Source organism: Crocodylus siamensis, chromosome 5, assembly GCF_052110815.1.
Source record: "Crocodylus siamensis isolate JL-2025a chromosome 5, ASM5211081v1, whole genome shotgun sequence".
Classification (NCBI taxonomy): domain Eukaryota; kingdom Metazoa; phylum Chordata; order Crocodylia; family Crocodylidae; genus Crocodylus; species Crocodylus siamensis.
In genome coordinates, this window is record NC_143399.1 from 48,218,202 (window position 1) to 48,242,370 (window position 24,169).

General features: G+C 42.8%; 1 protein-coding gene across 2 annotated transcripts in view; it reads right to left on the reverse strand.

Moving 5' to 3' along the window:
- COP1 (COP1 E3 ubiquitin ligase) overlaps positions 1-24,169 on the reverse strand; it is a 204,884-nt gene that overhangs the window by 114,402 nt on the left and 66,313 nt on the right. For both annotated transcript variants that reach the window (XM_090048661.1, XM_090048662.1), the window contains exon 12: positions 6,287-6,430. In XM_090048661.1, the coding sequence (XP_089904787.1) occupies positions 6,287-6,430 (144 nt within the window). The remainder of the gene's footprint in view (positions 1-6,286; positions 6,431-24,169) is intronic.

Here is a 24,169-nt window from a genome sequence, read left to right on the forward strand (position 1 = left end):
TGTAGAGGGTACCTCAGTCCCACCTGGCCCAGGCAGCGTCCCACAATGGCATATCCTGCCACCCCCTGGGCACGCAGCAGGGCTGGGGCAGCTTCGCACTGCACTAGACTACTGGCAGCTGCTGGCCCCAGCCCTGTGGTGGCTGCAGGGGCCTGCTGCAGACTTGCCTGCTCACCCTGAACAGCTGCGGCAACAGCAGTGCCAGTGGGGCAGAAGTGTACTCTGCGTGGGGGAAAAGTGGCTCTCCCTCTCAGTGCTGCCTAGTGCTTCCTGCAGCAGCCCCATGGAGCCCATGCTGAGCTGCCCTCAGATTCCTCTGTGTTGCCCCACAGGGCAGCCTCGAGGCAGTGGTGACAATGCAGGGCAGCCCAGCGTGGGCTCCGCATGGCTGCTGCAGGAAGTGCTGAGCAGCATTGATGGGGAGGGAGTGCTTTTTCCCCTTGCAGAACACACTTCTGCCTCACCAGCAGCTGTTCAGTGTGAGTGGGTGAGTCTGCAGCAGGCACAGGGCAGGCCAGGGCTACACGTGGATCCCTAATATTACTGCAGGGCTGAGGCCAGCAGCTGCCTAAAAAGGCAGTCCAACATGGAGCCGCCCCAGACCCTCTGTGTGCCCAGGGGGTGGCAGGATGTGCTATGGGTGGGTGGTGCGGAGCAGCAGGGGCAAGGTCATGGCCGTGCACGTCTGGCTCATCTGCTCCTGCCAGGGTCAGTCTGGAGTGGGCACGGGCCACGCTGGGGCTGCATGCTGCTGGCAGTGGTGGGGAGGCCCCACAGGGTACACAGGCTCTGGGCTGTTCTGGGATGGGGGCAGATGCTGACTGATTCAGGGGACTGTGCATGGCAGCTCCCATGCACACTCCACCATACCCACAAACCCCACAACCACACTCTGCCTTCTCCCCCACACAAATCACACATCCTACAAAACACCAACCCCTCCACCCCCATCCCCCACATGCACTCCCCCAACACACCCATAGGCCTCTGTGAGGAGCCCTTCTCACTACTACCCTCACACACCTCACCACACACACCCCCAGCCACCCTCGCCCTCCACACACCCAAGCCCCATACCTACCCACCCCCCACCCCCAGAAACACCCCCCCCAAGTCCCTCATACCCACGCACATCTACACATACCCCAATCCTGCAATATACAAGAGTAAGACTTCATTTTGAGCTACTATGCAATCACCTCTATATACACAAGGTGGTACTCAAACTTTTGGTCCTGCAGGCCAGATGAGTGACATGAGGTTGATCCATGTACAGAACTGAGCATCGTATGCCAGGAACAGGCCCCACTGGACGTTGGCTGGCCCACACCCCCAAGGACTGGACCGTGGAGCTGAGGATCACCTCTTCCCAGCCCTGCTGACTGGAATCGAGCCCTGGAGTCCAGCATCGCCCCCTCCATTCACTAGGGTCAGGCCCTGGGGTCCACTGCTGCTCCCTCCTGGGCTCTCATAGATCCCTGTGGGACCCCACTTTTGAACTCCCTCCTGATAAGTGACCATTTATCCCTACCCTCTGCTTCATATCTTTTGATCAGCTCTCAATCCACAAAAAACCTTTCCTCCAATCCCACATCAAGTCTTTTTTTTAAACCCTTGGTGAAGGCCCTTTTTGAACGTCCAAATATATTATGTCAACTGGAACCCGCTCATCCATGTGCTTGTTAACATCTTCAAAGAACTCTAGCAGATTGGTGAGGTAACAAAAACCATGCTGACTCTTCCCCAGAAGATCATATCTGTTCACATGTGCAATGTGATGCGCAACATGTAGATACGTACTTTGTGTAACAAACTTTTGGGCTAATTCCATACCTTTTCATTTTCAAGTACACAGTATAAAAGAACAAGGATTTCATAGACATTAGGCCTGGAAGAGACCTCAGAAGATTGAGTCTAGCCCCTTGTCCCAAGGACATGAAGTCAGCAAGGTTTCAAAGGATCCCAGCAAGATAGGCATCCAAATGTTTCTTAAAAGAATCCAGAGGAGGTGCTTGCACCATCTCTGGAGGGAGTCTATTCCAAGACTTGGGGACTCAGACAGTATAGACGTTTTTCCTTATGTCCAGCCTGAAATGGTCTTGGAGGAGTTTGTAACCATTTGACCTTGTCATCCCTTGGGGTACCCTGGTGAACAGGTGTTCCCCCAGATTCTGATGTACATCCATTACATACTTATACATAGCCACTAAGTCACCCCTGAGCCTACATTTTTCCAGGCTGAAGAGTCCCATGGCTCTCAGCCTCTTAGCCTCTCATCATAAGGCCTGTTGACTTTCCCTCTGATCATACGTGTGGCTCTCCTTTGGACTCTCTCACATTTTTCCACATCCTTTTAAAATTGTGGAGCCCAGAATTGGATGCAGTATTCCAGCTGTGGCCTCACCAAGGCCAAGTATAGCAGGAGAATGACATCCTGAGATTTGCTTGGGAAGCATCTATGGATCCAAGCCAGAGTTTTGTTCGTTTTACCAGCTGTGATATCGCATTGGTGGCTCATGTTCATCTTGTGGTCAATCATGACCCCCAAGTCCTTTTTGGCTGGGGTGCTAGTGAGCGTAGCACTGCCAAGCCTATAAGTGTGATGCATAATGCGGGTTCCACCCTCCCCGTCTCTCCCCCCCCACAAGGTAGAGTACCTTACATTTTTCTGTATTGAATGTCATCAGGTTTTTATCCGTTCATTTTCTGTGCCTGTCAAGGTTGGCCTGGATCACCAGCCTATCCTCAGGTGTGAACGCTTTACCCCAAAGTTTGGTGTCATTGGCAAACTTGGCCAGTCTGCTTCTGACACCAATGTTGACATCATTAATAAAGATGGTAAAGAGTACAGGTCCAAAGATGGAGCCTTAGCGGGCACCACTGGTCACAGAGCACCATGATGATTTACTTCCGTCAATTACCACTCTCTGGGTCTGACCTCAGAGCCAATTTCCCAGCCATTGGACTGTGATGTAGCCAAGGCCACAGTTGGCCAATTTTTCCATGAGATGATCCTGAGACACCAGATCAAAGGCTTTTTTAAAAATCAAGATATATTATGTCAATCTCTTCTCCCTTGTCCAGGTGATATGTCACCTGGTCATGAAAGGAGATGAGATTAGTCAGGCAAGACCTACCTGCAACAAAACCCATGGTGGCTGTCCCTCATGATGTTGCCATCAGCCAGTTTGTCAAGAATGGTCCCTTTAATAATTTTTTCCAAGATCTTCCCAGGGATAGAAGTCAGGCTGCTAGGCCTGTTGTTCCCCGAATCTACTTTCCTCCCTTTCTTGAAGATAGGCACCACACTGGTCTTCTTCTAATCTCTGGGCACTTCGCCTGAGTGTCACAAGCTCTCAAAGATCCATGCCAGTGGCTGAGCTATGATGACTGCCAGATCTTTAAGTACCCTGGGGTGCAAACTGTCTGGACCAGCTGACTTAAAGGTGTCCAGCCTCTCAAGGTGCTCCTTTACATGGTCTACAACGATGTAGGGTATAATTTCACCCTCACCCTGGCGGTCCCACAGCATGTTAAGCAGGGCAGTCCCCTTTGGGCTGGTGAATAAACTATGCAAAATACCCATTAAGCAGCCTGGCTTTTTTCCTGGGCGTCGGTTGTCAGTTCTCCCATTTGGTTTAGCAGGGGTCCAATGTTATCCTTGTTTTTCTTCCAATTCCCCACATACCCGAAAAAGGACTTTTTATTGTCCTTGATATGTGTAGCCAGTTGCGCAGCCTTGACTTTCCTGGTTCATTCCCTACAGGTCTGGACCAGTACAGAATACTCCTTTGAGGTGGTTCCAGTCTTCCATCTTTTATAGGTCTTTCTTTTTAGACTCAGGAGGTCCACAATTTCCCTGCAGAGCCCTCAAGGATTGCTGTGCCCTTCTGCTACCTTTCCTCCGAGATGGGATGGACATCACTTGTGCTTTCAAGATTGCTCCCTTGAGGAGCAACCACTCATCTGAACTCCCCTCCCTGTCAAGTCATGGACCCTTAGGGCCTCAACAAGCCTCCTGAGCTTATCAAAGTCAGCTTTCCTAAAGTCGAGGACTTCCGCATTGCTGTCTGACTTGCCAGCTTTGCGGTAGATAGTGAAAGTGATCAGCTTGTGGTCACTGTCTCCCAGCTTCCCTTTGATTATTAGGTCACTAACTAGATCATCCCCCTTTGCTAGTACCAGGTCAAGCAGCACACTCTGTTGGTGCACAGACTTCTTGAGTCAGATAGAGCTCATCCACATGTCTAAGGAAGCTTTGTGACCATTCAGATTTGGTCGAGTGCTCTTCCCATGAGATGTCTGGGTAGTTGAAGTCTCTCGTGACAACCATGCACCGAGAGCGTACAGTCTCAGCCAGTTCCTTGGCAAATTCCTGGTCAAGCTCTTGTTCCTGATTAGGAGGTCTGTAGTAGACTCCTACCATTGTGTCCCCTGCACCGCATTCTCCATGTATTTTAACCCAGAGGGTCTCCAGTTGTCTTACCTGAGTGCCAATGTCAGCTTGCAGGGACATGTAGCTTTCCTGGACAGAGTGCTACACCCACACCCTTTTTTTCCACATGATCTCTCCTTTACAGGGTATAGCCATCTATACTTGTAGCCCAGTCATAGGTGGAGTCCCACCAAGTCTCCATTATCCCTATGAGATTGTAGTCATTCTTGTTTAGTAGGAGGACCAGCTCTGCCTGTTTGTTCCCCAAGCCCCTGGCATTGGTATACAGGCGTGTTAAGTGTCCCACTGAAAGCCCTACTCTTCCCTGCACTCCCAGGAGGACATCATTCCAGGGCTAGAGTAGGGGTGGATTCCTCTGAGTGCCTTAACATGCTGGTTTTGCAGAAGTTGCCCAGTGGGCTTGCTTTGGTGGTAGTCCCCACCCCCTATCCCCTAGCAGGCTTAGTTTAAAGCCCGGTTGACCAGGTCAGGCACTCTGACTGAGATGAGCTTCCTTCACAGTGAAGTGAGGTGGAGGGAGGCCATTACTTCTCAGCAGATCACTGCCTCTCTCACCAAAGAGCGGACTGTGATTGTGGAAGCCAAAGCCTTCACAATAACACCAGTGCCGCAGTCTTCAGCTGACTACCTCAATCTTCCTCTCCCTCCTCAGTCCATGACCTGAAACCAAGAGGATCAAGGAAGAGACCACCTGCACCCCGAACCCCCATAGCCACTCATGACACATCCAGGATTGCTCCAAGCCATGTCACTCATGCCCACATGGATAAGGAGCATAGGGTAGTGGTCTGTGGGCCAAATAAGCTTTGTAGTGAAGAAACAATTATTGTTCTTTCACTGTTAAGTACTGAATTAATTCTGAAAGATGCAGATTCAATGCCCAGCTTTCTTGAATCCAGAGACTATAGGCAAGTCACTTAATCTCAGTGTGTCTCAGTTTACTGAAGTAAAGAAAACTACTTTCTCCCAACTCTTGGAGGGAAAAGAGAGTTCTCTTTCTCAGCTGAGGAAAGAAAAAAAAACTTTAAATGGGTAATTAACAAAATCATTGTGCATATCAACTATAATAAGTCTCTACAGTAACAAATAGCTTCAGCACCTGTAGAAGCAACAAGTCACAGCTTCCAAGGAACCAATACAAATTTGTCATGATGAAGAAATACTGTAACTAGCACCTCCTTCAGTATCTTTCCAGTAGCCACCTAAAGTACAAATCTCTCTTTGATACCACACTATCACCTGCACTTCATGTGAAATAGGTAGATGGATAAAAAGCTGGGTTCCAGCTTCTGAGCAAATAGTGTTCATCCTTGTCAGCCCTTGAGAACTAGAGTGATGTCTGCTGTTCAATATCTTAATCCTAAGTCTCCCCCTCAATTCAAACAGCTCCTTGAGCTCCTTTCTTTTAGTTATGTCCTCTCAGTCTGATCTATTCCCGCCCCAACAGAAGACCTGCCAGAGGTTCTCATACATTTTGCTTTAACTGCAGCTGTCCCAGGAACAGCAAGACAGTCAACGTCATGCCCCATTTTTTTTTTTTAAACCAGTTGCAGCAATGCATCTTTCGATACTTCTATAGCCAGTGTCTGGGTATGAGGACCTGACATTATCTTAGATGTGTCCAACATGAACCAATATGGTGCCTGAACCACCTATTCCCACTCCAAGTACAAAAAAAGCTCCGATATAAAACTGTTTATAATCGCCCATCCTCCTTTCACCAGCACACTCCAACAAGAGATGAAAGGAAGCAAGCCTTTGTTTACTGCATGGAAGAGGCACTAATGGAGTGCGCAGAATACTGGGACCTGAAGCAAGAGTGATACATACCTGATTTTGGAATTACAGGTCATTTCATTCTCAGGGTAATGAATGTCCACTGCATCCTGAATGACTGTGCCATACTCGTAGACTTTAATCTTCTTCGTCACCCCAGCAATGGCAAAATAGTCACAGTCCCGGTCGAATTCAATACTGAGAAGCAAAGAGAGAGGTTGAGAGTGATGTAAAATGCATGCACATACAAATAAGACATTTTGCTACCTGAAAGGACTCAAGGTTTGGCACCTGGTGATTTGAACTCCTCTAAAATGAACAGTTAGGAAAAAAAACAAACTTTCTGTGTCTGGACAAGCCAGTTGCTTCAAATAATTCAAACAGCATGGATCTCTTGTTCCTAGGCATAATGGCCTCAAGAGTTGACTAGATGTAAGCCCACTCAGTCAATTTTACTGAAAATGGACGTTTTGTGGCAACACAATATCCCTCCTTCAGATGATACCTTTGTTCAGATACTTTAAATGTTTCACATCAGCTCTACCTTCTCCATTATGATGTACCCAAATGTCAAAGCTGACAGCTCACACAGAAAAGGTGGTGAAAAAGATTTGACTGTGTTGTCTATGAATAACATGCAACAAGATGAATGCCAATTGATTTCTTTTGCAGTGAGACACTTTTCCACCCGTTGGCCCCTTTAGCATGGCACTTTGGAGTTCCCAGTGCTAAGTATTAATGCAGAGCAAATTAGTACTTACAGCAAAAGACCTCCAAATTCCCTGAACAACACAGGACTAAAATGTATGTTATCCAAACTTTAAAAATGACATACAACAGACCTTTTATCTAGGGCTGCTCTTGGGGAGAGAGTCATTTTCTGCCTTGAACTGCATGGCATGTTTATAATTGGTATCAATGAAGCTGGAAGTAAAAGCAATCACTTAATAATAAAGTTAAACCTTAAACCAGAAAACCCTCAGGCACCAAACATCTGAGGGGAAGAAGCCAGGGAAGAGTTATAAGCAATATATATCATTATCAGTTTGATGTACTGAGGTGTCTGATAAATTTTTAAGGCCTAACAGTCAGAGAACTGAAGCAGAGAGTGCCTCAGTGAGAACCTTAGCAGCCACCAATCCAAAGCTCTGGGCAGAGAGAAGATGCAGGGATTCCTACCAGAGTTCAACTTCGTAGAAACTGGTGCATCTAAAATGAGGGGCTCTCCTCTCCTTTCTGTCCCAGAGTCTCTCATGATATGACTGGGGATAACATCTTTAATGACTGATGCCAATATACTTCTGCTACAGAGGCCTCACTTTGGACCCTCCTCCCCAGGGCATAACTTCAGTCCTGTTGTGCTGTTGGTTATCACTTTCCAAACAGCAAGTGAAGTACCTGCCAACTTTAAGAATGCATACAGGGTTGTGGGTGGTAGCAAATAAAACTAGCTGCACGCTGGTCAGCTTTCACTACAGTGCAGTTTGAAAACATGGTGAGCAGAGGCTTTTTATCTTTTCATCCAATTTAGACAGCACTAAATCGATTTACACCTCTTTTCATATTTAGATTATTTTAGTCAATATAATAGATAGATTGAATGCTCCCTCTCTTAAAAAGACTTAGATTTCTTTAATATTAACAGTAAGAGAATGTTTTAATCCTTGTAATTATGATACCAGCAATTTTTTTAAACTATACACAGAATTGTCTGCTGACATGCAACTTGATTGCATGAATGAATGTAACATGATCTAACTTGACTGTCTAAAAATAGGAACACAACTAGATGTTCCAAAGCAAAGGAAACCAGCATTTAAAATCCTGATAGCTTCTTACTACCCACAGATGAAAGTGACATCTTATTAATTTTAAAACACTACTACTTAGCAGAATGCTAAGCAGCACAGACCCTAGGAACTCAGCATCTAGATTCAGAACGACACGTGGCACTGCTAGTTTATTGAAACTGCTATAAGGCTATAAGCCTAACATGGAAAATTCTGTCCAAATTGAATTTCAGGAAATTGTAGTCTTACATTTACACTCACCCCTAATTTGTTCTATCAACTTCTGTAGAGTAGGAAAGTGCCAAAGTGTTTTTGTTTTCTCCTATTGCTACTGAAAGACTCTAAAACAGCGGTTCCCAAACTGACAGATTGTGCATCACCAATTTAAAATGCTACAACTTTATGCACCACAAACACATTTTTCAGTTCAACCTTAAGTACCAGCAGCAAATTTTTGTCATATAAAGTAACTATAACAAATCTGTTAATGTGTACCACTGACAGGTTGTCTGCATACCACTGGTGGTACTTGTACCACAAATTGGGAACTGCTGCTCTAAAATAAACAGCTTTTTTTTTTTTTTTTGAAACAGACTGATCAGCCACTTACATTGATGGAAAGATCAAACTGCATCCCCTGAACCTTCCCCATCAGAAGGAATCTCCAAACCCAGAAGTCACAAGACCCAATAGAACAGCTGCCCTCACCTTACACACCTGAGCAGATGAGCAAAGGGGGAAGAAGGGGGGGCAATCCTGTGAAACAGCTAAGGTAGCATGACAGTGCCTGGCCACAGCTGTGAGAAGCCACAGAAGATCAGGCCAAAGCAATGATTCCAGCATGGCAATATTCCTCAGCACACCAGAGACGTATAAACTGTTTTCCCAGCCCTAAAAGTGCTGGGAAAGAACAGCACTTTCAGAAGAAAAGTTAGTGACCAATTAGCAAATTAGCAAATATGGTCTGGCTTCATGTAAAATATAGAAAAGAGAGAGGTGACTGCTCAGATTGGTTTTATCTGTAAGTATACAAGCCAAACTCCCTTTTGCATAACTGCATGACAGAACTATTCAGTACTGTACTGCCTTGTCAATTCACTCTGCCTCAAGAAAAGATTTTGCAATCAAGAGCCCACATAGGAATGGAATGGATTTATTTGTACCACAATCTTAATTGAACTGCTGTCTCAGCTACCATTTGCTGCCCTGTGGATTCTAGTACAGCACAACTAAAATGATGGTAGCTATTTATCTACTTGGATTCAATTTATACCCTCACCCTTCTACTGCTGAAGGCAAAATATTACTGTGTCTGGTAAAGGGCCAGGTTATTAGAACTGAAAATCCTGTCTTACCTGAGGAGGTTTTGTTACTGTTAGCTGTACAAGGTTTGACTAGCCTTACTGCCCAACCTATACATTTCTTCTTTCTTGAAGACATACCTTGTCCATAATAAATCAGGATTGCAATATATCTGTAAAAATTAATGTACCACTGAAAAAATTTAAATTAAGAGAGTGTGAACACCAGCCAACAAAATTGGTTCTCAGGCCTGTGACCTTCATACAACATCAAAAGACAGTGCAGAGAAATTGATACAGAAGAAAACAGCACCTGTACAGATGTTCATTTGCTGGGAGGGAGGTAAAAAAAATTATACCCATCTCTTTTATTAAAGCAAATACAATGTATTGTGTTTAACTGAATAGCTTCAGAACTAAAAAGAGGGTATACACTGACCCAATGTATGCACTTACTGAACCTGATGTAAGCAATGCTTGTTAAAGTGCAAAGCACGTCAGTGCCATGGTATTAGTAACCCCCAAACTGGTCACTTCATTTTCAAAGCTCATAGTTTTGGGGGATGCTGTTAGAAGCCTTTGAAATGAGGGGAAATAGAAGCCGTGAAATTGGCTGGCTCCTATCATTTTCAAAGCTTCATATAAATGGAGTATGGGCTATAGCTACATCTTGCCCAGGATTCTCTGTCCAGAGCATATACGGTAGCTGTCTGGTTACTATACTCTTAATCTGAACCAAGTTGAAAGATTCAAAGAAAAATAGTATAATATGAGGCACAAGCTAAGCATTCCAATCAAGCTGATTATATACTATTAAGTAAAATAACCCCTCACAGCATCGCAAAGCTTCATTTCCCCCACTAACTAATACTATGATACAGTGTACTGGCATCCTGACAATTATTTCCATGCTTTTTACTATATACATTTGACAGTAACAAACACCAGAAAACATGTAAGTAACAATAATTTGTGGTTGTGTGGCTTAAAAAAAAAGTTCCTTTGGGCTCTAATGTAATGAACAAAGTAAAACCTTCTAAAAGGTAGCTGGTCTCATGCAAAATTCAAGTACACCCAACTAGCTTTCAACTATCCTTTCAATTCTTGTTTGAAGTTGGGGTTGGATTTTTTTGGTTTGTTCTAAATTGTCTCATACATTGTTTATCTATAGGAAAATTTACAGGAATAATTCAAGTGTGGCACTAAATGGGATTAACTTTTGAGATGAATAAGGCATTTTTGTTCCACAAATGAAATGCATATTTCTACAGTTGAAACAAATCATTCATTCAAAAAATGGAAGCATGCAATCTAACAGTAGGGACAGTCTATATTGTTTGTCAAAAGGTCCATCAGTCAAGTGATTAAGCAGCGAGACACCAGACTATATGATACAACTGATTAATGCTTACCTCGGGTGTGTTGTACAGCACAAGGCAGAGTGCCACCAACACACCTGAGAAATGCATTAAATCAATACTGTTGTACAGCCTCTTGCATCTTATTTAAATGACAAAAGATGGTGGGTTTTTGATAACTGTATTTTAAGCTAACTTAATGCCGGTGAAAAGTGCTTGTCTGACATGTCTGGAGGCTGACATCTGCTACAGCTCATCGAAACAAGCACAAGGGGGGTGTTTCTTTTTTACACCCTAAAAAATTAACCTGAACCCTACATTTGAAGCAGCTATCCCCAACAATGAGAGAGTAGTTTAGTCTCCATGTTCATTCAATCGTCAAGCTCTTCGAGACTACCATTTTGTGCAGATTGTACAGACAGTATTATCCTGAACTAATCAAACTCAATTCTAATAACTCTAATAATCCAGAAACAATGGCTATTTTTGAATGGATGTATTCACCATGAGGAAAGCTGCACATAATCACCAGCTCACAACAGAAAAGAAAGCAAAGTTTATCTATGAGAAGCCATAGCAAAGATTAGTGCCTTGGTGACAGGAAAGATGGTGGAAGGGAGAAGCACCTCTTAAACTGATATCCCAACTGTTCATTTTGACAGCTCATTTTATACTGCTCATTTGACAGCTTGTAGCAGGGGCAGGTGATTATTTGGGCCATTGGGCCACATAGGCAGTTCTGGGGAGGTGACATTGGTCAGTCAGCACCCCCTCCCTCCACGCAACTATTGCAAGCCTGGAGCCTGCACACCCCGTGGCTCCTCCCCAAAATTGCCACCAGCATCCAGCTGCAGCTGAGCACACAGCCCCACCCTAACCCTGGCCTGCCCCGCATCTATGCCGGACTCAGTCTCGCCAGAGCGGACCAGCTCCGAACCAGCCGGAACCCATGCACACAGCGCTGACCCCAGCCCGTGCCTGCTCCTGGCCACATGACCACACTGAGCAGTGGTAACAGCTGGGCAGAAGCTGTTGCTAGGGAAAAACGGTTGCCTCCTTCTTGCCACAGCTCCCTGGAGCCCACGCCTGGGCTGCCCTGCAGCTCCTCTCTGCTGCCATCACCACCACCTCCAGGCCACCCAGTAGAGCAGCAGTGGCAGTGGAAAGGAGCCACAGGGCAGCCCAGGCACAGGCTCCAGGTGGCTGCAGCACAAGGGCCTGGCAGCAGCAAGGGGGAGGCAGCTAGTTTTCCTCTGTACCTAGCAGCAGCTTCTGCCTAGCCGCTGCTGCTGTTCAGCATTGGCAGTCGAGTATAGAGCAGGTGTGGGAAGGGCTGGGGTCAGAGCTGTGCATGAGTTCCAGCTGGTCTGAATCTGGTCCACCCCAGATGGGGAGAATCTGCGGTGGGCTGCAGTTGGGGCATGCGGGTCCCCGCCCATACCACAGGGCTGGGGTCGGCAGCAGCTAGAAGGAGCCACTGCCACCTGGGCTGCCTAGAAATGCAGTCCAGCCATGGAGTTGCCCCGGCCCCACTGTGCACCAGGAGGCAGCGGGACACCACATGCCTGGGCCAGGTGGGACTGAGGGGCCCGCCGTGGGCCAGCCCACAGGGCTGTATTTTGCTCACCTCTGGCTTGTAGCCCAAATTAAAAAAAAAGCAAAGAAAAAAACCCTCAAAAACCTTACCACACAGAACGGTTTTAATTAGTTAGCCTAAATATGGGAGGGAAGAGAACAGAAACAGAAAAACAAGAGTAGCGTATGGGCAAGTTTGAAATATTCCTGCTTTCCAAGAGAATATGGAATTGTTCTAAAAGCACCAGCTAGCAACATATGATATTCTCCAGCTCCTAAATCATGACTTTCTTTTCAAAAGTTTCTTCCAGGTATATTTTCCAGTGGGGTTTTTTTTTTTTTGGAAGATCATTAATTGTTCATCATCAAAAGAAAGGATCAAATAGTCCTTTAGGAATCTTGTTAATTAAGAATTGGCTGAAATAAATAAATAAATAAATAAATAAATAAATAATAAAAATGATTTTTTTTTTTTTAAGTTCAAGAGCGGATGTTCCTTGTGCTTGCCTCCTGGGGTGCAAGTATTGTTAAGTTATCCTGGAGGAGCACTACCACTGTTTTTCTGCTTACATTTTGTGGGCACTACAGGTACATTGATCAAACGGCAATATAAAATATTACATTATAGCAAGACGTACTCGTCCTTAAACTAGCGAAAGCAAGCTTGGGAATCGCATATAGAAATTTTCCCTATGGCATGACTACCCAGAACGCACTAGCCAAAAAATTTTGAAAAATTAAATCACAACTCTCTCCCTTCCTTCTATCCCACCCCCACCCACAGCAAGGGTCTATAATATTGCATGAGGAAATGCCTCTTCTAAGGTACAGAGAAGAAACATGGCAGCTCTCCTCATTATTCCCTTTAGCAATGCATATAAAGAGCTTAAGTGTGGGAGCAACTCGTAAACTAAGTACCATAGCATAAATATGTAAATCTCTCAGCCCCGGCTACAATGTAGTTTTTATTTAATATTTATACTGTAGTAGTGGCAAGCCAACAAGATCAGGGTTCTATATGAAAGGAACCGCACAAATACAAGTAAATGAAATTCTACAGCTATCTATTTTAGAACATGGACAAACATGTATTTTAGCTGCTTTTAAAAGGAAAACATAGCAAATGATGTATTAGTACAACAGCTGATGCACATGCCTGTGCATCTGAATGATTCTGTAATAACACAAGGGAGTTAAAAATCACCCAAACTTTAACTCAGAATGAAGCAGGGGTACAAGTTAGAGGAGGTTTTCTACACTTCTATCTGCATTGTTTGGTGGTGATACAACAGCTGCATTGTACCAGTATCCTTTGATATCAATACAATTATTACATCTGTCTATACCCCCACTTTTCCAGGGAATCTTCTATGGAGGTGTCCAGATTTTTTGTCATAAAAGAAAGAGCAGAAAATGGTCTTCTTTTTTAGAGTGTGAAAGGAATCTAATCCTTTGTTATACATCATACAATAGTATAAAAGGACGATAGTATAAAAGGACAATCCTACTCTCAAATCTATCCCTCAGGGCAAGTTTAAAGCTTGAAAAACGCTTCTGATTCATTTCCCTTCTTCCTCTGATCCTTTCCCCTTCTGGCCAATGGTACTGCCTCGCCCTTTTCTTCAGTTTAACTGTAATTTATGTATGCTTTAGAGAATTCTAGAACTTCCCTCCCAATTCAGCAAACAAAAAATGACCACACTTATTTTTGAGAAAAAGCCTTACTGATATAGAGTGGGGAATGGCAACCTATGGCCTGCGGGCCAGATTCAGCCTATGGTGCCATTGGATCCGGCCTGCATGTGACAAGGGACTTCACCCATGCTATCACCAGGAGGGAGGCAACAGAGAAAAAGCAGCGGGGAGAAACAGCAGTAGTGGCAGCGGCTGGATCCTACTGCTGACCAACTTTTGACCCCAGCTTGGTCATTCAGACCCACTACTGGTAAACACTGCCAGCCCCTCATCTAAACAAAAATGTAAAAAGTGTAAAATGAGTGCAAATTGATGTCCGTCTTTGGTATAAGAAAATTTAGTCTGGCATCACCTACGTTAATTAAAATCTTGTTGCACTTTAGCACATTTTCCATTTACCATCTTCTGTTTAGTCTTCCTCGAAAATTTATTCTAAAGCCTTACATATAATTGAGGTCAAACTAATGGACTTGTAGTACTATTTTCCATGCATATGGCATCGTCCCTGTGTGATTTGATAGATTTATTAAATCCTTGTTCCCAGACCTGTGATTTCATGTGCTAGTTCTTTCAGAGTTCTCGGATAGAGATTATTCAGTCCCTCAACTCTGAAGGGATTTTGCTCTTTAAATTTTGCTTCTGCTTTTTGATAATTCCTACTTTCAGAGGCTCGAGTCCCTACCCATCCTGCCACAGCCACCACATTCATCACTGTCCTTACTGAAAAAGTATGGCAAAATATTAATTTGCCTTTTGGGTCATACTTAGGTTATCTTAATTTTCTACCCTGTTCTCCCAATTTTTTTTATGACTGAAAAACTTTTTATATTCGTTTTAATTTCCCTTGCAAAGACTAACTTGGCTTAAGGAAGGGCTGTCCAATTAGTGACCTGCAAGGGGTTAAATTTGCAGCCTCCAGGTTCCTACACAGCCACTGTTCCCACCACCGCTCTAGCAGCAGCAGTAGTCTTTGGGTTCCCCCTCCCTGTCTAGTTTCTACTTCCTACCCCTACCCCAGGGGGCAGGGAGGTGTGGTGTGACATGGTGCAATGCAGCAGAGCCCAGGGTGCTAGGGAAGTCCATTGCCAAGGATCTAAGAGTAAGCCCACAGCTCATGCTGTTTTGATCCCTAGCTGCTTAGAAGTCAAACTGTCCAGATTTAAGGTAATTCTCTCTTCTACCTACTACTGAATCACAGCTTCCTCTACTGATCAGTCCCTTTTCCCATTCCTTGTAGGCTCTCCTCCTCACTTCCCAGGTCCCATCATTTGATCTCAGAAAGATTACCTCCATAGTAGCATTCCCAATGTCCAATGAGGAGAGACCAAAATATTCTCTTTTTATTTCTGGTATGCTGTCTTGCCCTTTCAAGCCAGTTGACTCAATAATCTGGCAGTATTTATTACATGAGTATGGATATTAACATGCATTGCACATAAAAGTTTCTTCCCAATGGATGGGAAGAACTTCAGTTGTAATCCAAATTGATCACCCTAATAGACTGTTCAACAGCTGAGACTGACATTAATAACAAACAGTGGAACCAGTAAGCATGTGCTGTTGACTTCCTTGCTAGGTCATTTTTTTTTTTTTTTTACAATTGATTTTTATTCTAAAGCAAAGCAATTAGGAGTCACTAAGTGTACACTGCCATACTGAGTTGCACATTTTTAAGACAAAGCCACATTCATGCAGGAAAAAGATACAATTACAACTACCATACTTTAAACTCCATTGACTCAGTCTAAATTTTGTTATACAAAAAATTACTGAGACAAGGCTTATAAAGTTTCACTCAAAAGCACTGTTTCCTAAAATTGTGACTGGCTGAAAATACGGTATCACTTTCATTTTTATAGAAGCCACTTCTCAACATTAACTGCCAGTGTGACACCTATAATCCACACAAAATTAAACTTTAGCTCAAATTGAAGAAGTGGTAGTAAAAACAATTTAGATTACAATCCCGATCTTACCATGCATCTGAAACACTGGTGTGCACAGGTTGCTCATTTGTAGCTCTGTCACAAGTAACCTCTCAGCTAATGGTTTTGGCACATGAGTATAGGCTGCGGTCATTTTACAACAAATCATACTTTAGAAAGAAATAGTCCATAACTCATCAATCCGTAAATAGCTCATCCTAATCCAGCAGTCTGACAAAAGATGGTGTTGTTACATTTCACCACAAATCCAAGATAAACTTTCAAATATCGTAATACTGATAAAAATATTAGTTTAGAAAAATTGCAGTTTTTTTTTCTTTAATACTAGGCCAATAGGTAAAGTAACAGTACAAAATAGATGTTAGATATTAGGAAGAATTCTCTCATTAGGAGGGTAGTAAAACACTGTAACAGGTTACCCAAAAAGGTTGTGGAAACTCCACTCTTGAAGGCTTTTTATCACCCATCTAGACAAAGCTTTGGCTGGGACGATCTAGTTGGGGATGGTCCTACTTTGAGCAGCGGGTTGGACTAGATAAGTGTTTCTCAGCTTGTGGGCCGTGATCCAAAAGTGGGTCACAAGAAAACATGAAAGGGTTGTGAGCAAACTTTAAAAATGGATTCTCCTTTATAGAAGAACAACATGGGAAACCTTGGCTTTTCCCTTGAAGGTTGGCAGAGTTCTAGTCTACAAGGGGCTGCTTGGGCCCCTCTGCCCCATACACTGGGGTGCTGGGGCCTAGGAGCAGGGGGCAGTGAGTCGAGACTGGCCAGTGATGTTTACAAATGGGTCCACTGGACTAGATGATCTCCTGAGGTCCCTTCCAACCCTACTTTTCTATGGTTCTATGTTTCTATGAAAAGAGGAAGATGACTTCCAGCTGGTACAAGCTGTTATGAAAAGAAGTATATAACCAAAAGCAAATCTGCTCATTCAGAGAGACCATCAGGTTAGAGAGGGAGATTATTAGGATTTAGCAGAAAATGTCAAATTTGTCTTCTGTTCAGGGTGTAGGAGTCACAGTCTCTACAATGACAATTTCTAGCATGATCAGAGCAATAGTTCAAAGAAGCCCAAAGGAAATCCAAAAGACTTTTCCAGCCAGAAATGCATGACCATTTCTTTTATCTCATGGGATTACAATATCCTATCTATTCAACTGCTCTGTTAAACAACCACCTTGGTCGCTGTATACTCATTCACTTGCCATTACAACCTGCCTGCTCCGACCTGCATCTTCCTCCCCTAGTGCTACCTGTAGTAACTGGATGTTACATACCATCCCATGCCTTCCCCACCCCTTCTTCATTTGCTAATTTCTGTTCATCTCCACCTGACCTCAGACAAAAAAGCAGATGCCTTTTCATAGGCTCTTTTCACTAGTTACTATTCAGATTACCTCTGTTGGGGTCTGTTGGCAGCTCTGAGCCACAGGAATCATTCTCTGGGGAACCATTCTGAGAGAAAGAAGCATTAGTCACTAGAATCAGAGACACCGTAATCTGGTGTCACGCTGCCACCATCATAAATCAATACCACCACAGGGGGAGGGGAAGAAAACCCCAAAAAACAGTGACACTGCTACCAAGGTGAACGGGAGAAAATGTGGCCATAGTAATTCTTTAAATGTAAGCATACCTAGAGCTCCACCTACTTTAATTTCGGCCCATTCTTTGCTTATGTGGGCTATTTAGGTTCAGATATTCAAGGGGGCTCCGCACAACTGGTTCCTGCTTCAGTGAGGCTCAGACATCACCATTCTTAGCATTCAACTCCAGTTCTTCTACTACTATGATGATTCTATGATACTTTTTAGCTCCAAATATCAACATTGGGGGGCAAGATGGGAAGGGAGAGGGGCTTCAAACAACCACCCACTTATAAACACGTATAGTATCAAAACACTGGGCCTGTGCAAAGCAGCTAGTATTCGCTTCAGATTCTGCCAATTAGGGGGACAGGAATTTGATTTGGTGATTCAAATCACTGTCCCAAATCGATCTGGCCAAATCTGATTCAGATGCTGCTGCATCTCCGAATCACCCAAGCCTGGCCCATCCCCCACCCAATTTCCCAGCCTGGCAATGGCTGCTCTACCCGCCCCAGCTCCTGGCACTTGGGAAAAAAAAAAAAGCCCCAACTCACCAGGTGCTGCCAGGTGGGGGCGGGCAATCCTCGCTGCCACACACTGTGTGGGGGGCTCTGCAAGAACCCCCCGACCCCAACCAGCTGTCCCACATGCCACGGCTCTGACCCTTTAAGAAAAAAACAACCCCCTCCTCCCCCCATTTGCCATTCCTGCCAGGCAGGGGGCAATCCCCGCTGCCCTCCACAAGCCCCCTCCTTCTGACAGGAGCTGGGGCAGATAAATATTAATTTTTTAAAAAAAAATTTAGGGAGCCCACAGGCTGGATAGAATGGCTTGAAGGGCCAGGTCTGGCCTGCAGGCTGTATTTTGCTCACCCCTGGTTTATGTCCATCTTAAAGAGATCTGGAAAAAGACAACGGCTACTCTTCTGGTTTGTGTTCTCACCAAAAATAAACCTTCCCCCACAAATATATATGGCCATGTATACCTTTCTGCAATTTATCATAGTACAGCCCATTCTCTCAGCTGTATTTATTGCAGTGGCTAAACTTTCTGATTCAGGACTCCTTTTAGAGTTCTATTTTTTCCCATTAACTATCTCCACTAAAAAGACATCCCAATCCAGAAAACGTCAAACACTGCAGAAAGCCATAATAAACTTTGTGGGAGTCTACAGACAGTTTCAGAAACTCTGGGCTACTGAATAAGCTTTATTTATATATGGAGTCAGTAGAACATTGCTTAATTAGTGCTAATGATGAGAAAGCCTTAGGAGAACTACAGAATCTTATAAGCAACTAAACATAAAATGTATTGATAAAAAGCCACTTTGCTGCCAGTCAATGCTCATTTTGCGTGCAGGAGAGGAGGATGACAGTCCCAGGGTTTGTGTGCCAGATATACAGAAGTACACTGAGCCAAAGTCACTGCAAATGACTACCATGCAAGCTAATGAGGATTTGCTTCAGGGTTTTTTGCCCCCCTTAAATAAGCTTACAGCAGACAAAAATGTTAACTAAAAATGCCAACAGTTAAACGCAGGAAATTTCTTATGACAATATTTGAAGTCAATGCCAAATCATCAGACTGTCTGCTGTAATGTTTTGGATACACATACACTGTATCTTCTCTCTCTCAGAAACAGCTCTTCTGGAGACAGAGTTATCAACAGCTATGGAAATGAAGCAGTTTTGCCTTAAAGGTAGAATGCAGAGACAACGAGGAAGAGAGGGATCCATCCCCAATTGTGTTCGACTTTTCTTTATATACAAATTTGGGAAACATTTTCAGGGAAGGGAAATGTTGCCAATCTTCTACCAGATCCTGATGTTTTAAGGAGACAGTTTGAGGGGAGGGTCACCCCAAAACAAAAATTGTTCCAGAAGCCTTTCAGGGTTGCATGGCAGAAGCAGGATGATGATGGCAGAACTACTGTGATAACAGATACAGGCTTAAACATTCTAAATTTAAATCACTGAAAAGTTTCAAATCAATTTTGTAAACCATCATATTTATTATTGGGCCAACAAGGTTTTCACCACAGCTGGCAGACTCTGCTCAAAAGAAAGCTCAGATTGGAATAGCAGGAGGGCAAAGATAGAGACACATAAAAGGAGCGCTACTTGGGAAGCCTCCAAAATGCCAACTGTAATAAGTACAACCAGTTTATCCCACGTAACAGCCAAAATTGAGAGAAATTTAAGAACTTATACTGTAGCTGTGTAGTCTAAGAAAGGAACAACATTTAACTTGAAACTGTTGCTTCTGATTCTGCTGGTTGGCATTGACTGAATTAATTTTAAATGACATTTGAAACATTTTAGTCCTAATGCCATATCTGTTTCATGAGATTATTTTGATGGCCTTTATTTTGAACATTTTGGTGTAGCACCTTACATGCCTGCACACACTTAAAGGTGTTTTTAAAAGACTTCCAAGCCACTGACTGTTGTCCTTTGTTCCACCCATCAGTTTCAGCTAAATATATATAAAGGAATCTCTGACTTAACACCTCTGTTATTCAAATAAACTTTTAACTGCTCTCCCTAAGTTAGGGAGTGTAAAACTTTCACCTAACAATTATGTGATACATAAAACAAACTGGCCCTATTCAAGAATCTCACTTTATTAATACAAACAACAAATAAAATAATCAGTTCAAGCCCTCACCTCCAGCTTATCTCCTCCTAGGGTCCCTGCCTTGCAGCTGTCCAACCCAGACCTCAGATCTTCTCTCACCCAAGAATGCCACTTCAGTTCCTCAGGATCCCAGAGGGGTAACAAACTGACTGTCCTAATGAATGGGAAGAATCCATTTTATCCTTTTCCAAGAGAATCAATATCTACTAGAAGGATGGGGGATTATGGGTATACATTGCCAGACAATTACAAAGAGCTGAAACAATTCGACTATTGCCCAAAGAAGCACAGACATCTTCTCATGACGGGCTTTGTTTCTTCATGGTGTTATATATTGAGAGAATTTCCTACACTAGCACTGAACATTAAAAAAAATTGTAGAGTTGAGAGAAAGAGAGAGGCAAAAATCACTCCTGCCTTTTGCCAGTACCCTCCTTTCCTTTCTTGCAATCTGTGCATTAAGTGCATTGTCAGAGTCTGATTTCTTTGTCTGGATATCAAAAGGAACCATTTGTGAAATCAAATATGATGATACTACTGTTCCTCTTAAGCTACAAAATTATATTATGCTGACTTGTGGAGAAGCTGTATGAAAGATTCTGCTTCTGTCCCATCAGTAGGTTAACTCTACTGTGCTTTTATCAATATATACCTCAACAATAAGGTTAAGCCAGTCATATCTATACAGGCAAACAGAAATTTCCAGAAGAAAGATGATACCTCAGATAAAAAAACAATTGCTCTCGCAAAATTATGTGTTTTGTATCTCTGCACCTCTTACAAAGCTTCTCTTCAAAAGTAAATATAATAATTCCAATCAATACAATACTTTGGATGTACATTCCACCATAAGATCCCAAAGTGTTTTGCAAAGTTGGCCTTGGGTCCCTGTGATTTATGTTAACCCCAATTCTACAGATGAGGATCCAGGAGTGGCTTACCCAAGTTCACATGTGACAACTTTGGCAGAGACTTGGGAACATAACTTGGATCTTCTGCAACCCACTCTTCATGTGCCTTAACCACAAGAACACAAATGGCTAATTTGGGGGAAAGGGTAGGAAGAAAAGTTTTAAAGATCATTTTAAAACTCCTTACTAATTGTACTTAAGTACAAATATCTACCATGACACACTATCGTGTGCCTTGACCAGTTAGTATTAAATCAGAATCTCTTCTACCAGTTTCTTATGCATTACCATGTGCAGCAACTCTAAGATTACATATGAGAAAAGCAACCTTATCCATTTGAGCTAAGAAGCTGACCCCAAATAACCAACAGAGTATTCATCAATACTTTTATAACCATTTTAAAATGAATACACAACTTAGCTTTAAATTAGAAAAACACATCTAATTATCTGCAGATGGAGACGAGTTTGAAGTATTAAGAGTTTAATAGGAAAAAAATCCCAGTACAACCACACAGTCTGAAATTGCAAGGAAAAAAGTCCCAACAGCATCTCTGCAGCTTTTGTTTATTAACTTCCCAATTTCAAATTATGTCAATATTATCCCTAAAAGTTTAAGTTCTTGTGTAGATAAAAGAACAATTCTCTGACTTATTATGGGACCTCTATATGCAGCATCAACAAAACCATTCTATGATTTAATTTTTTGCAGTCAACAGTAGAAATACCAGCCAAAATGTTCTTTGCAGTTCTTAGAGCAATTGTTGGTACTGCAAGATTAATCCTGGAACCCTAAATTTCAGGCACTGAGACTGCCCTAAATTCAGAGTTCTGGGAATGCCACACACTTTGGTTGCAGATGGTCCTTAGTCTCTGTCCAGAGGCACTAGATCACATTTATATTCTAGGCTATGTATCAGTTCAGCACTCAAACAGGACCCAGTTAAATAAAACCCATTTCAACTTTAAATAACCAGTATACTTTATAAGCTCTAGCTTCATAGTAAAATGAATAACATTCCAAACTTGTAGTCATTCCAGTTATACCCGTCTCAGTGTCCTAACCAATTTTGATGCCCCCTTTATCTATTTTAGTTGTTTTTCTTTTCCCTGTTTGGGTAAGTTGCACCACAACACAGAAAACACATTTAAGTTTTAAAACAATTATATCAATTAAAAAAAAATACAATTTTAAATGCTAAATTATTGTTTTAACAACAAAAATTCATATTCCCTCATTTCTCATCTTCGCAGGAGGAGAAATTCACTTACCAAAACACATCAGTCATGTGGAAGAAGCCCATTCATAGGGGGTTTTTTATTTTTACCACACTAAAGGCAAATATATTGAGAAGTCACAAATCCTTGATATAACAGCTCAACATAAGTGGCCTGCCATGCTAAATGAAGGCTGCTGTGAGGGTCAACACAATACCACAGACTACCTTACTGAGATGGAAGTATGATCACCTGAACTTAATAGAAAGGGAATTCTAGCCCAAAATATAAAAGATGAAAAAAGGAAATAAATAAATAAGTGGGGAAATATTCTTAATGGATATGTTCTTTTTAAGGGGGGCTTCAATACATTATGCAGAAGGGGTGAAAATTGGGCCAAAATATGCCCATAAAATAACAGTTTGATTATATTACCTGAATGCTAAAACCCATCTCATGTCCCAAACCTCCTTTTTACCTTTTCTAGACTTACTGAACAGACAAATAGGGTTTCAGAAGCAAGAGACAACTCTTTAGACGCCTGCTTTTACAGTGAGTCATTAAATCTCCAGTAACTGTAACTTCAGTTATCAAGAGGTATCAAAAAGTATCCAAAACCTTTGAGACAGCCCAGTAGGCTTCAAATCAGTAAATTCTAGGGCATGTCACAGGTTCCTAAAGGCCTCTTGTTCAGTAGAACTAAAAGCACCAGACTTACAAGTAAGTCAATCATAAGTCTCTGCCTTTTTTTTTTTTTTTTTTTTTTAAACAAAGGCTTTAGACAACTGGGGTGCGTACACGTAAGTGTGGAGGCAGCCCAGAAGCATTGGAATTCTAGCACTTCAGAGCAGACTCAATAAATCTGCAATTACCACGCTCCTGCAGCCACCTGCATATCAAACGAGCTTTAGTTTAAGCACCCCCACACCATTTCTAAGTGTGGGGATACCAATGCAAGAGTTGCAGCCGTGCTTTAATTAGAGTGGCTCTGAGAGCCTCTCTAATTAAAAAAGCGTCACCCCCTTTGCCCCTGGAGCACGGGGAAAAGTGCCCCTGGAGTCTGACTCAGGTAGGCTTCTCAGATTTTCTATACATTTAAAAAAAAAAAAAAAAAAAATTATGGCAGCCTTGGCCATGTTATTCTTTCAAGGGCTCTGACAATGCTAAAGCAATTTTCTACATAAATCACTGTAATGCTAACACTGCACTTTATATTCTCAGCTTAAAAAGAAAGCTTTGCACTATTTATTGCCATGGTAGGTGGGGGGTGGGGGAAGCTGAGCTACAATGACTGATCTACCAGAAGTGGGTGGCATAATATACTGAAAATTTACTGCTCAGCCAAAATTTTAGAAAACTTTATATATTTGTAAAGACTGTACAATAAACACCTGTGAGCTAGAAGAAAAGGCATGAATGCAGCTCTATGCATACCATATATTGCAAACATAAAAGCTACTGACTATTATTGTTTTGTACCAGTACATGGGCACATACATTGAAAATTTCTCAAAGACTACCTGCTGTAATCCCTTGAGCAGGTTTTGGTTATACATTCTTCTCTATGAACCTTCATAACCATATTTCTTTGAAACAAACTAGCAAGAGCTGTAATTCTCAGTTGAGAAAGATTATTGCTTCAGAGAGAAGTACCCAAATTTTCTCATCTTAGTAATTATCTTTATTTAACAAAGCCTACACAGCCGTTAGAAACAATTTTCATCGCAGAATATAGCTACAGCCTCCTGAACACAATACTGCAGCCAAAGTAAACAAAGGCTGCCACCTTGTGGATTGGTGGGTGACTACAGAACTGGCTTATCACAGATCAGTGCATCAACCATGAACACAAAACCTGTAATTGTACAGCCAAGAATTATCTTATTTCATATGGAGAAAAAAAACAGGTATTTT